The sequence below is a fragment of the Mchenga conophoros genome, linkage group LG16 (assembly GCF_057382185.1).
Source record: "Mchenga conophoros isolate Kocher_MC1m ecotype Shallow Benthic linkage group LG16, M_conophoros_male_GT1.1, whole genome shotgun sequence".
Lineage (NCBI taxonomy): Eukaryota > Metazoa > Chordata > Actinopteri > Cichliformes > Cichlidae > Mchenga > Mchenga conophoros.
Window position 1 is genome coordinate 7928230 of NC_140541.1, and position 15038 is coordinate 7943267.

Sequence of the window (15038 nt, forward strand, 5' to 3'; positions counted from 1 at the left end):
GTTGTGTATGAAGTTTTCATATCATATAATATAATATAATATAATAAATGCTTTTCCTTCCTTATAGCGCTCCATAAGATACTAGACACGCATGCGCAAGATTGACAGCGCAGGGTACTTCACAACAGCCAGCTGATACGAACTAGCAAGTGACAGTGTTAAGCGTTTTCGGTTTTGTTTCATACAGTAAATCAGTCGTCGGACCTACATTTTCACCTCGTAGGTCATGTAGAGTAGAAGTCAGTTCATATAAGTATGGCAGTTGTATTTGAATGCTTTGACAGGTCATCGTCGTTGTAGTTAGCAAGTTAGCTAGCTAGTTGAAGTTGGCAGGACTGAACAACAAGGCTGGCTAGCTAAGGTACATCGAACTATTACAAGCTGGCATCGAAATTCATCACCGTCAGCCATGGGAATACTATTTACAAAGTTATGGAGGCTTTTTAACCACCAAGGTAAGAATGGTGCTGCGGCATTCATCATGAAACTGTCGAAGGTGTAGGAGCTAAGGGGGCTCCGTGGTCAGAGAAGGCCCGCTGGTCTATTCTCTCATAATTAGCCGTGTAACCAGTTTCTGTCCCTAACGGGACGTTTACTGTTTCATTATTGGTATTGTCGGTGAATTTAAAAGTTACCTCATGGTTTACCGTTTATATTTAACGATATGGTCAGCATTTCACCAATGGACCGGCAAAGATGATAGTTTTTCTGCGAACATGGCGCTCCATTTCTGAATTAACTTTGTGTTAGATTATTTATGCTCTCGGGTTCTAGAGCGCAGATAGGCAAAACCAAGTAGATTCCTGGCTAGTGATCTTGAATCCGTAAACAGGTCCTTGCGAAACCTCTGTAACCTGAACCCCGAGGTACAGTGTGATGCTGTGTTCAGTCCGGGTTGACACCGGCATTGAGACTGGAGATGGCTACACCAACAGAGCACACAGAAGTCAGCTACATCAGCAAAATTCTCCAGTTAACAAGGCGATTGACTTTAGACTGAATCACACTGACTTTGTACTGCCAGTGTGATTACTTAATCTTATCAGATTAGTGTCAGGAGTTTTCTGATAGGTGACAAATTAAAGGAAGAATCTGAACCCTTGACACCTACAGTAAGGGGATCCAGCAGCTCTGTTGGGAACCGTTTCGTTGGTGAGTTGTGTGGGTTCGCTTGTCCACTTAGAGGGAAGGATCACAGCAAATACATATGTTCTGAGTGATCACACTTATCCTGCGATAAAACAGGTCTAACCAGATGGGTGTGGTCTCTTCTGTAGGGGCACAAAGGATCATTAAATACTTTAATGTGTATGAAAATAATGTGAATCATAACATAAAACAGGTCTTTGCAGTCACCTAGCTTCACTCTAACTCAAGTTAACTCAACACATATGGGAGACTTTACACTGATGTGTTAGAGAATGTCGTCATGTAGGGGAGACCGGGGATAGTTGTAACATTTTTGACATTTCTGTCTGTAAATTGGAGCTCTTTTAAGGTAGTGGATTCAAAATGTAATGCAAAGTATTTACATGTCTCTGCTATTAAATAGTGCAGCTATTTTCTCTGCAGCACAATTTCCCAATACCCATTGCATGGTATGGTCTCAAACACAAAGAGTGAAATGTTACAATTAACCCCATAGTCTGGGTTAGTTGTAACATATCCTGGGGTGAAATGTAACACAATGAAATAAGGGTACTAACAAAACATTAACATGTAATCTTTGTTTATTCAACACATGAATGCACTTAGAGCCATTTATGTAGCTCTGTGTGTGTGTGACAGAATGCAGAAATCTAGCTTTTGAACATATTCCAACCCCCCCAAAAAAGACAAGTTATGGAATTTTCTGCAACTGAATATTTCATTAATTTTGGTTGGTCTTCCTCGAGGTTGGCCTCATTGGCTCAGTGGGCATCATAACCTACAACTCTTGCACCAATTTTGAACATAACAATGAAGCTGAAAAAATGTAGTTGTTCACCAGCATCGCAATTCCATTACTTTTTATCATGGCTTACCTTGGTGTGGTTTGCAAAGTGCTTCAGAAAGATGAGGAAATCTGTTTCTTGCACCCATCCTGATTTATTTCCACTACCAGTACTTCCTACTGGTCCATCTCTGACACAGTGGTCTGCATAATGTATGTGTGGGAACACAAACAGTGGAGGAATTGTGTTGCCAATGGCATTAACCGCATATACAAATGCGACCAGTGAACCTCTCTCTGCTGATGTCGTTGCCCCAACTTGTTTAATATAAGTTAAAGTAATAGTGTGGTAAGTTGTAACATCTGCATTATTGTTACAACTGACCCAGACTGTTGCTGTTACAACTGACCCAGACTCCTATAGCCATGAACTAGCTAACATTACAGCCAACGGCTAAAACATTAGCACTAAAGACCTACACAGAATATATCCCCATAGACATACAAATAACACAATTTAAGTTTGATGAGTTTAACTGAAAAGCAAATAATGCTATTAGAAATTGAAATAAAGTAGAAAAACTTTTTGGCATACAAATTACTTTTTTTCGTGTTAAATTGTCTGTGTTTGACAAATGTGCTGATTTTTCACATGTGATAGCAGAACTGAATTGGGCATGCACAGGATTAATCACATCATTTGAAACTTAGCCCTGATTGGAGAAATTGGAAGTGTTACAACTGACCCACGTTACAACTATCCCCGGTCTCCCCTACACAAAAAAGTAATCCCTGTAAGGAGTACCGGTAGTGTTTTAATTATCTGCCTGACGGCCAGAAACATGTAGGAGTAATGTTAAGATGCATATAAGCTGTTTTGTGGCCAGACAATACTATAATAATGCATCTGAGTCACAGGACCAGACATTTGCCATTTGTTCAATTCTAAATTATGCTCTTATTTTCTTGTACCCATCCTGTCCCTGAAGCCTGAAAAGCTTTTATTGTCATCCCTGGATGTAGCCTCAGAGCTGCGCTTCCAAATCTCAGAAGTCTTACCATTTACCCAGCTGACTGAGACAACCCAGTGGAAGAACAGAAGCACATTAACATACATGGCATGTTGACATGACATGACATTTTTGTGTGTGGTAGAATGCACATATAAAGCTCATTTTTCACCTTGCACAGATCTGTTTGCAAAAGTTTTCGCTTCCTCAGTTTTGAGGTTTTAGTTTTGTTAGCTGAAGGCTTAGCTGTACATGATTACACACTGATTATGGACTTTTTATGATTTCCTTGAATTACAAGTTGTTTTGTCAAAGGTTAGTTTGGGGATCCATGCAAAAACCGAGTGTGGTAATAGATCTAGATACAATAATATGATATAATGGCATTCCTTTCTTCGCTGTCTTCCAAAAAATATTCCAGAGCACACAAATTATTTTCACCTTCTCTAGTGTAAGCAAATGAACGCTTTTTATGTTCTGTGTTCTTCAGCATAACAGATTATAGATCATATGTGCTAAAAGGCATAGGAGTATTTAAAACTTAAGAGCCAATAGGTCTCAACCGACAGGCTGATATTTGTCTATGTATCCAGTTTAAATGAAATGTTATAGCTTTTAAGTGGCTGTTTTATCTCATGATAGCAGTTTATTCAGAGTAACACAGGTTGGGTTTTCCATCTACATTTACATAAACAAAACTATAACAGGGTTTTCGAACTTGACTAGCTTGTACAGATAATGCTGTAGTTGGAAGAGCTGCAGTAGGGCTGGGCGATATGGCCTAAAATCCATATCACAGTATAATTTGAAGCACGTGCGGTAACGATATATATCACGATATATTCTTTTCTTCTGTATAAGGTATTTCCCACACTATAAGGCACACTTAAAATCCTTTAATTTTCTCAAAAATCGAGAGTGCGCCTTATGTATGAATTCTGGTTGTGCTTACTGACCTCGAACCGATTTTGGCTGCAGAAATCTGTTAAAAAATGTTTTAGTACAACTTTGTTAAGCTGCACTGCTTGATGGATTACGGCATTACGGCTGCCGTAGTGAGGAGCTTCGCGGAGTAGTCTGGGTCCAAAACTCCGTCCATTTCAGGTCCCAAAGTCAAACGAACACTAAGAGTTAAAAACGGTCTAAATTCTTTCATCTTTAATTAAATCATCAGCGATGCTGCTTTACCAGGTGTAACAATTAAGTTTAACATCCAGGCATCCATGAAAACAGAATTTATTAAATTTAACGGAGTTAGAAGTTAACAGGAAGTTAGCTCGCTAGTTTCCACCTAAACATGACATACCATGTTCTGACTGAGAGATTTTTGAAACTAATTCAAACGTACAGCTCTGCTACCACTTCCAACATAAATGCAGACAGAAAACTAAACAGCAGTGGTGTTTGCAGGGTTACTGAAGTTGGACTACCTGGTATATAATGTTGTGCTACGTGATTGCTAGCGACACAGCTATGTTAGCATAACATTAGCACAGTGAAGCTGGAGGATGAACGCCAACTTTTTTTCCACTCGATAAAAATTAACGTGAGGGATTCTGGTGGTCAGGGACAAATGAAATCGCATAGCAGGATGCTATACACGGGCCAAACTTCAGTCAGGAGAACAATTGATATTATTCATCCACAATACGAGGTTAGTTATCAATATACTGCAACAACATGGGAACAGAACAGCTGCGAGAGAATTCAACATTAATGAATCAATGTTACGGAAGTGGAGGAAGTGCAGTTTTTGGCTTTCCCCATATTTCAACAGTACTTCATCTCTTTGCTATGACTGTCGCCGGAGACAGTCATAGGAAAGAGAGACTTAATGCAGGCTTTGTGTATTTGTCCTGTGACGCAAGTTTTTCTATAAACAAAACACGAAGATAAGTCTGTTAAGCTCAGCTTAATACAAATAGAAGGTAGTGCATGCTTTTTCTGTCATGTACTAGTTTTTTTTCTAATGACATCAACCAGTCTTTGTTCCTCCTCAGTCCTCATCTCGCTCTCTTATAGAGATAAGTTACTTAATTTTGTAAAATGTAAATAGAAAATGATTTGCAAATCTCATGACTTCATATTTTATTAATAATAGAACATAGAAGACATCAAATGTTTCATAAAAGTAAGCATTACTAAAAAAGAAACAACTGGAGGATTTTATTAGGTAACTAACTAGGTTAACTGGTGACAGGCCAGTAACTTAACTGAGTAGAGCAGTGAGTTTCTCAGAAGTAAAAATGAACAGAGGTTCATTATTCTGCAGAAAACTGCATCGACAAATTCTAGAACAACTTTCACAATAATATTCATAATAATGTAAAAATGTGAAAGCTTTACCCAGTCTGTATTCAACATTTTTCTGTGCCGTCATGCTTTTTAAAGTCTCTGCCCCAGTTTTCTTCTTATTCACTTACTTATTATAATAATCTTATTCACCTTACATTTACCCTTGTTCTGTCCTTCATTCTAGGGCCACATTACTATTTAGTGCAGTTATGGCAGACAGTGCAGTTGATACTGGCCCAAGGACGTGCTGTAGTATGTTGTTGTTCCTAATAAACATTTACATGGTTTTATAAAACTCTATTTAAATATTCAAATATTTTTAGTTTACTACTTGTTGCAGCCCTCACATCAACACTCATAACACGGTTGAATGATGTTTCTCTTGTCCCTTCTTTACTTTTTTTTTTTGTCGTTTATTGGCCATTATAAATACTGGTACCAGTATATCAGCAAATACTACTGGTCAGGCTCTAGTTAAGCCATACATCTAGATAATAGAAATTGAAAAATTCCTGTTATTCAAGAAATTATGACCAGTATACCAAATGTACTCTTATACCAACCAGCAATATTGGAACATCATTTTTTTCATAATTTTTTTTTTTTTTTTTTTAAGAAAATAATAATCAGCGCTTTGTTCCTTCACTCTAGGCTAAAGTTAAAACCTTACCTTTGACTTATGCTTGTGTCTGCTATTGGACTTCTTGCCTTCTGTTTGTATCAGCAGCAAGATGGAAATCGATCCCAGCTGTCACTTCTTGTTTATCTTTTTCACTAAAGCTTTTTTGTGCATTAGAAAGATACGTCTGTATGTTATATCCACAGCCGCTGATGGCTGCAGCCTGACTCTACAAGCTTGCTTTAAACCGCCCACTAACTCATCTGTAGCTGTGAAGGTACACTGTTCGCAGCATCACAATGTCCCACTGATGCTAGATGTGTCCTTTGGTACACAATTTGTACCAAAGGACGGTATGGATTAGTAAAAAGTTCATTGTTTGATTCTCTCAATTCAGACATCTTTTTGAAGCAACCACTTTGTTTACATAAGAGCCATACATCAGTTAGTCCTTAGCAATTAAACCCAGATATTGATGTCACTGTTAGTCTGTGATTTCTTTGTCTTTTTGCCTTTCAGAGCACAAGGTTATTATTGTGGGCCTGGACAATGCTGGCAAGACCACAATTCTTTATCAGTTGTAAGTATCCAAATCTGACTTGTACAGTAAGCGTCTTTATATTTCCTTTTTTTTTTCCTCAAGTCATATAATTTATTAAAAATAGTCGTGGCTATTCTGTAAATGTTGCTTGTCAACAGAACCTAAAGATTGTTTTTATGTTAATAGTTCAATGAATGAGGTGGTACACACATCCCCAACAATTGGGAGCAATGTGGAGGAGATAGTCGTCAACAACACTCATTTTTTGATGTGGGACATCGGAGGCCAGGAGTCTCTTAGGTCATCGTGGAATACATACTACACAAACACAGAGGTATGAGATTATGTTCACTCTGACTAAATGAAAGAAAACTCTGAAAACTTCCCCTTACAGTGCTGTTATGTATGACTGTGCCTGTGGTTTGGCAGGGGTTGTTATTTAATTACTTGTCCATTATTTCTCCCTTTCTTCTACGACTAGTTTGTAATTGTGGTGGTTGACAGCACGGATAGAGAAAGGATCTCAGTAACCAAAGAAGAACTCTACAGAATGCTAGCACATGAAGTGAGTACCGTTTAAAAAGTGACAAAGATCCTTATAATTATAACTAGAGCTGGGCGATATGAGATTTTTTCATATCACGATATGTTTTTTTCATTTCAGGCGATAACGATATCTATCACGATATAAGCCAAATAACTATATTTGTAAGATTTAAATGTGCCGTTGCTCACAAGTAAAATGTGAAATAATCAGCAGCTTGTTTTTAAATATTTATTTCCCATAATAAGTTCAACAGGGTAGATGTACTTAAGGAACATGAGACTTTTTCAGATAAATAAAGGCAAATATTGCAAACTACACAAAAGGCAGCCGCTAAAGCGTTTAAGTTTCAAAATAGAACAAACGAAACAGACTAAATTGTCAATTCCACTTAGAAACAAAATATTAATTCTAAAAATAAATCTTAGTTTGTTTTACAGAAGAACAGACAAAACTGACTAACTTTTGTCAATATCAAATAAACTGAGAATTTCCTTTTAGTTCTCAATCTCTCCTTGTTGTATAGCTGAGCTTTTCAAACAGTTTTAACAGTTACTTTAGTCTGACAAAAGCCGAATGACGTATTAGCACTTCCAGTCAGAGACTGAGGCTACGTCCACACGTACACGGGTATTTTTGAAAACGGAGTTTCCGTTTCCGTTTAAAAAAAATAATCCCGTCCACACATAAAGGCAGAAATGAAGGAAAACGCTGCTATGAACATGCCAAAGCAGCAGGTGGCACTAGATTCCTAACCGTGCAGAAATGTTGGCCAATCAGAAGTCTAGAAGCCTCGGTGGGAAAAAGTAAACAAAGCTGGGGCATAGAAGCAGAACCGAGTCGTATGTGTGGAGGGACAGTAACTGTGTGTATATGTAAGCATTTAAACACTGCAGAGAGTAGAATTAACAGTATTGTAGAAGTTCATTTCACCGAAACAATAACGTGGCGCACAGTGTGACGCATGCACCAGTTTATTGCATTTCCAGACTTGCTTTCGGCACAATTTACAGTGCACGCTACTCTGTTTTTAGTCAGACTTGAAATAGCTGAAATACCTTCACACTACGGAGCTTCTATGGCTCTTCCGTTCGACAATCTCTCCGGCGTTGGAACCATCATCTGTTTTCTCTTCGGTCACGCTCGGTTGATTTTTCTAGTCGGTACACTCATTTCCTCCATTACCCGCTGGCTGCTTCCCAAACAAACACACGTGTGGCTTGGCACTTGTGCTGTATGTAACAAGTCACGCGACGTGAAGCTGCGGCTGTGATTGGTTCGGCTCTGCGCTACTTAATTTGGATCGGCCGACTTTTTTTTTTTTTTTTTTTTTTTTTAATTAAAGAGGACAAGAGCGGCGAGGTCTATCGCGATAGCTTAATTTCTCTATCGAGTAAAAGTTATATCGCGATAGATATCGTTATCGTTCTATCGCCCAGCTCTAATTATAACGTAATTTTATTAGATATATTCAAATTAATATTAATGGATTGTTGTATGAAATAATGGAAACCATGTGTCCCATGCAGCAGTCATTATTTATGAGGCTCTGTCACATGTCAGAATCTAGTAGAAATTAACTTGATCTCAAGGTGCTTCATTTTTAAATTTCAAATATTACTGAAAATATACTTAAGTGTGTAGCAATATTATTGTTTTCTGGTTCATTGTATGTACACTGAATATGAAATGTCTTTCTGAGTTGATGCTATCAGTCATTTTTCAGTAAATGAGATTTTGTCTGTACTGTTAACTCATCACAGTGTTAAAAATACACATAAAGCAAACAAATGTTTCCTTATCTTGGCTTCTCTGTTGATGTTTCTTCTCTGGCCTCCAGGACTTGAGAAAGGCAGGACTGTTGATCTTTGCCAATAAGCAGGATGTGAAAGGATGCATGTCTGTGGCTGAGATCTCCCAGAGCCTCCAGCTTACCTCCGTCAAAGACCACCAGTGGCACATCCAGGCCTGTTGTGCCCTCACAGGAGAGGGGTGAGGATATAAACTTGTTATATGAGGAAAATTTAATTTACATATGCATTAAATAATTATATAGTATTTGCTTTTATGCAGGGAAAATGTGATGAAGGGTCAGACTTACTAAGCAGGGCAAATTAACATGAAGCTAAAATCTCCAAATTGCACTGGAGGGAGTGGAAAGTTGTGAGGGTGATCTACTAACATTGCTCTCATTTATTAACAAAGAGGCAGCCTGTTCATTTGAGAAATGACTCTCCTTCTACCAAAAGCTGCACAAATTAGCCAGTCATAAACAAAGCAGACCCAATGAGGAAGCAAATAATGTACCAGCCACAGTATTACAAGCGCAGCTTTCATGCATGTGATTCTCTCCAGAAACAGCAATTCAGATCAATGAGAGTCAGCTAAAGTAGAATCAATATGTTTCTCTTCAGTTAGAAATAGCTGGGGGCTGTATGTGGATAAATCTGACAGCTCAGGAAGCCTAACAGTGTCTTTTTGGAGGACACAAAACATTATTTAGCTTCAAGCCTCAACCCATTTGTACGTTAACGAAGTTACTGTTTTGTGCATAAATGCACTCAGTGGTCCTTCTTTTTTCTATTTCCTTTTCCCTGCATGCTGTTTGACACGGCAGGTATTTATAAATTGCAGCAATAAGTCCCTTTAACTGCTGTATTCTGGCAAACGTATTAATATAGTGTCACAGATCTGATAATAGAAAGTTAAAGCCGAGCTGTAGCAGAACCGCGTATATGTACTACTGAAAAAACATGCAGAGGCTTTTGTGCACCCTAGAGCTTTCATCATGTTAATTATGGAAAGATCTCTGTGTACAAATTTGATGAAAGACTACAAACCCATCAGCCAACTGTATAAAATAAATTAGCTACCTATAATAATACACAAAACATCTGTTTTATCAAGATACCAGTATTATTGCGGAAATATGTAAGTGGCCTGTATTTGTATTGCGCTTTACTAGTCCCTAAGGACTCCAAAGCGCTTTACACATCCAGTCATCCACCCATTCACACGCACATTCAAACACTGGTGATGGCAAGCTACATTGTAGCCACAGCCACCCTGGGGCGCATTGACAGGCGAGGCTGCCGGACACTGGCGCCACCGGGCCCTCTGACCACCACCAGTAGGCAACGGGTGAAGTGTCTTGCCCAAGGACACAACGACCAAGGCTGTCTGAGCCGGGGCTCGAACCAGCAACCTTCCGATTACAAGACGAACTCCCAACTCTTGAGCCACGATCGCCACAATATGTGTGACTTGGCTGTAAAGATTTGGGATGGGGGCTTAATGATGACTTATAGGACAGAGCCAAAGCTTTGGCGCTGGTGCTCAGTTCTTTTCAGTTCATGCCAGTTATGCACTTGAATACTCCTAGCAACACCTACCACAGAGCCACATCAGGTGCAAAATAAGAGATGCTTATTAAGGGTGAAATTTAGCAGACTTAGTATTTTGTGATTACTTTAAATATTTTTTCATATTCTTTTACTAAATAACACCAGTAACAGGCCCAGAGTATTAGCAATTAGTTTCCCTTAAACTTTTGTTCTTGTACGGTATAAAATTTTTTATCTTAATGCTTTTCTCTTTGTTTTTCTCTCCCACTCTCTTCCACCAATGTCTTTCTTTCTTTTTTAACCTGTAGGTTGTGCCAGGGTCTTGAGTGGATGATGTCACGGCTGCGTGTGAGATGATGACTTTGAAAACGTTCATTAGGAGTGTGCCCCTTCTCTCTTATTTTTGCCTCCAGATATGAATATGAGGATGGGGGTAAGGTCAGTTGATGGATGGCCCTCTCCTCTTCCTTGTGAAACTGACATGGACAGACCGCTGCCAGAACTTTATGTACTTCTGTAATAATTTATTTTACAAAAGTCATCTGAACTGAGAACAAAAAAAAACATTACCTTTCCAGAAGGACGTTGAACAACAAAGAGACTCAAATTATTTAAAATGAAATTTCTGCACGGTTTTCCTTTGAACAAAACACAGAGGTCAGCAACGTATCTGCCTTGGAACTCTACATGGACTTATTCTTGAGCTACGTGTGAGTCTAGCCCATGGTGGCCTTGCAGTATTGCCGAACTGGCTGTGGTGGTTTTTAATTGCCTCTCTGTGTGAACAGTCCAGTATTCTCTTCAAACTTGGTGCCTGCAGCAGAATGTTCAAGCGATTATGGTTGATGACGACTGAAACATGCAGAGGGGAGGGTAGAATCACAGTGTGCCCTCTTCCTTTCAGTCCTTGTTAATAATCACTGAAATAAAGTCTTTTTATTTGTTTCAGGTGAATTGCATTGTGTCATGAATGAGTATTTCTTTCTGGCGACTCTTTTGAATCTGCTTTTTCCAGAGACATCTGTGAACCATATTGAATGCTGTGAGTGTGACTGGACGTTTTCTTTTTTTAGTCCTTTAGGGGGCAGAATGCGTCACACGAGCTTGTGGTCCCTGAAGCTTTTCAGGGACGATGACGAGCACCTACAGAAGTACAGTGAAGAGACAGCCAAAGTGTAGGAAGGCAGAGGGATTCAGAAAGAGAAGAAGGGACCAGGTATAAAATGTAGGCAGCACACAGTGCCTGATTAAGAGGAAAAGACACAGTTGTGTAAGGACTGCATGGCAGGGTTGTCACAACTGAAACAGAAAAATTAAAACCAACAGAAACCAAAGCCAGTCTATGTTATAGGGTTTCCATTCCTCTTCCATTGGTTTAATTTGACATCTGACCTCAACTGACTCCCAAATTTCTTGCCATGGTTTGACTTGATTATCTTTTTGGCTCGGACATTTAAATAAATGTTTGGATATCTGTAGCGCTGAGGTCACATTGAGGTGATTTAAAGCATTAGTCATTCCACGAGTTTGCAAATACTGCTATAACAAGTCCTGAAAGTGTCACCAGAAGTAGTAATTCCACTTTTTTCTAATTCACCCAGCTCTGCACTTCTTCACTTGTTTTTATTCTAATCTGTTCTTCAAAAGAGACTAAATAGTCTTTCTTGGAGCGAAACCAAAGAGCAGTAAGATGCTTTTCTGTATGGTAAGTCTTGACCAATTTAATTGCAGTGAAGTCCAACATGACCTGCACAATGGAAAGTATTTGCAAATGTAGTAAAATCTAAAAATAAACACAGACACTTCATATTCACTAGACACGAGCTGTACTTAGGAGTTAAACCCTTAGATCAGGTGAAGGAGTACAGCATGTGAAAAAGAATAACTTCTAACAATAATTTATATTCTTTGTTCCCGTAAATGTGTTTTATTTGTGAGCATGCTGTGATCTGCTGACCCGTGCTCTGTTGACTCTGAATTTTACTTTTACTCTTTATAGATTTAGACAGCACAATTTATCAACATGTAAGAAGATATTAAATCTACTGTCGTGGCAGATTTTACATTTATTTATCCCAGTGGTTTTCTAGCTTTTTCAGGGATGCCGCACTTTAGAAGCTGGTATATATATTTTTGGATATATAAATTCCTCTCCTGTCCTCTCATTGACTTACTGACGTCTTTCTCTGACTCTCAGATGTTTTTACCCCTCAGCCAATAGCTCATGCGGTATTATTGTCACTCTGCCAGGGGGGCAGGCAGCCTGGACACCCAAGTTTGTAAATGCAAGAACTTGAGAATGAGGCGACATAGGATTTTGAAATTCATACCATAGGTCCAGCTACTAAAAATCCCTGTGAGTTTGAATCTCAATGACCTCAACCTCAAGGTCAGAAGTCAGCTTTTTTGAAAATAACATAGCATTTTCTAATTTACTCCATAGGCGCATCTACTAGGAAGTAGCACTGGTGGCCATCACTATTTTTTTTCTTCCCTGGGGGACGGCACTTTAAGCACAGTTGCTCTCTTTATGCTCACTATATGTTGAAGTTCCACAATCCCAACTTTATGTTCACCTGCACCTTGAATGAATAACAGGCATTATATTGTGTTGACAGTGTCAGCAAGACAGTGGGATAATGTTTGCTTGTAATTTACTGACTACATTTTCCATGCCTTCAACTGGAAACAACACCAGGCTGCAGCACACTGAAATTTAACTCACCTATTTGATTATGCATTAAGCGGAAAAGCTGGAATGTCATTCTGGATCGTTCTGTCCTGCTTTAACCTCTGGATATACAGGGAGTGCAGAATTATTAGGAAAGTTGTATTTTTGAGGAATAATTTTATTATTGAACAACAACCATGTTCTCAGTGAACCCAAAAAACTCATTAATATCAAAGCTGAATGTTTTTGGAAGTAGTTTTTAGTTTTAGCTATTTTAGGGGGATATCTGTGTGTGCAGGTGACTATTACTGTGCATAATTATTAGGCAACTTAACAAAAAACAAATATATTCCCATTTCAGTTATTTATTTTTACCAGTGACACCAATATAACATCTCCACATTCACAAATATACATTTCTGACATTCAAAAACAAAACAAAAACAAATCAGCGACCAATATAGCCACCTTTCTTTGCAAGGAAACTCAAAAGCCTGCCATCCATGGATTCTGTCAGTGTTTTGATCTGTTCACCATCAACATTGCGTGCAGCAGCAACCACAGCCTCCCAGACACTGTTCAGAGAGGTGTACTGTTTTCCCTCCTTGTAAATCTCACATTTGATGATGGACCACAGGTTCTCAATGGGGTTCAGATCAGGTGAACAAGGTGGCCATGTCATTAGTTTTTCTTCTTTTATACCCTTTCTTGCCAGCCACGCTGTGGAGTACTTGGACGCGTGTGATGGAGCATTGTCCTGCATGAAAATCATGTTTTTCTTGAAGGATGCAGACTTCTTCCTGTACCACTGCTTGAAGAAGGTGTCTTCCAGAAACTGGCAGTAGGACTGGGAGTTGAGCTTGACTCCATCCACCTCCACCTTGCTGGCATCTGAGTCGGACTGGAGCTCTCTGCCCTTTACCAATCCAGCCACGGGCCCATCCATCTGGCCCATCAAGACTCACACTCATTTCATCAGTCCATAAAACCTTAGAAAAACCAGTCTTGAGATATTTCTTGGCCCAGTCTTGATGTTTCAGCTTGTGTGTCTTGTTCAGTGGTGGTCGTCTTTCAGCCTTTCTTACCTTGGCCATGTCTCTGAGTATTGCACACCTTGTGCTTTTGGGCACTCCAGTGATGTTGCAGCTCTGAAATATGGCCAAACTGGTGGCAAGTGGCATCTTGGCAGCTGCACGCTTGACTTTTCTCAGTTCATGGGCAGTTATTTTGCGCCTTGGTTTTTCCACACGCTTCTTGCGACCCTGTTGACTATTTTGAATGAAACGCTTGATTGTTCGATGATCACGCTTCAGAAGCTTTGCAATTTTGAGACTGCTGCATCCCTCTGCAAGATATCTCACTATTTTTGACTTTTCTGAGCCTGTCAAGTCCTTCTTTTGACCCATTTTGCCAAAGGAAAGGACGTTGCCTAATAATTATGCACACCTGATATAGGGTGTTGATGTCATTAGACCACACCCCTTCTCATTACAGAGATGCACATCACCTAATATGCTTAATTGGTAGTAGGCTTTCCAGCCTATACAGCTTGGAGTAAGACAACATGCATGAAGAGGATGATGTGGACAAAATACTCATTTGCCTAATAATTCTGCACTCCCTGTATATATAATAAAATTAGGAAAATTTAGAGACATGGACTCATGTGCTTTGCATACTCTTTCACTTTTCTCATACCTATGCTGATTTGTTTATTTAATGATGCAAATGTTTCAACAGATGTGTCATTGTTATTAAAGCTCACGCAGAGGTGACTTTGGTCTATAGCTTCTCATATTGTCAGACTGTACATGTTTCATTAAAAGCAGATTTTATTGTGGTGGGCATGTCAACTCAAAATAAAGCCCTTTCACCAAAATACCAATAAATAGTGTAGACAGCACTAAACATTTCATAAATACACAGTGCAGAATAACAGACCAGTGTCCTCACTTTATTTTGAGTATGTGCCAGCCACTGCAATTCCCGCAGAAGTGTGTTTGAAAGCTGGTACATTTTACAGGTACTGGGTTGGATCACCTTAGGTCTTCAAAACTGTCTTAATTCTTTGTGGCATTGAT

At 39.1% G+C, this 15038-nt stretch overlaps 1 protein-coding gene across 1 annotated transcript; it reads left to right on the forward strand.

Annotated features, from left to right (window-relative positions):
- Positions 1–100: 100 nt before the first annotated feature.
- On the forward strand, positions 101–11240 carry arl5a (ADP-ribosylation factor-like 5A). The gene is made up of 6 exons (XM_085249443.1): positions 101–455; positions 6377–6437; positions 6585–6732; positions 6880–6963; positions 8783–8934; positions 10595–11240. The coding sequence occupies exons 1-6, from the start codon at positions 410–412 to the stop codon at positions 10641–10643; spliced, it is 540 nt and encodes a 179-aa protein (XP_085105569.1). The 5' UTR covers positions 101–409; the 3' UTR covers positions 10644–11240.
- Positions 11241–15038: the final 3798 nt, after the last annotated feature.

Coding starts and splice junctions, on each gene's coding strand:
- arl5a (XM_085249443.1), top strand. CDS start 410: ATGGGAATACTATTTACAAAGTTATGGAGGCTTTTTAACCACCAAG. Junction 6,733..6,879: donor CATACTACACAAACACAGAG/GTATGAGATTAT, acceptor TTCTACGACTAG/TTTGTAATTGTGGTGGTTGA. Junction 8,935..10,594: donor TGTGCCCTCACAGGAGAGGG/GTGAGGATATAA, acceptor TTTAACCTGTAG/GTTGTGCCAGGGTCTTGAGT.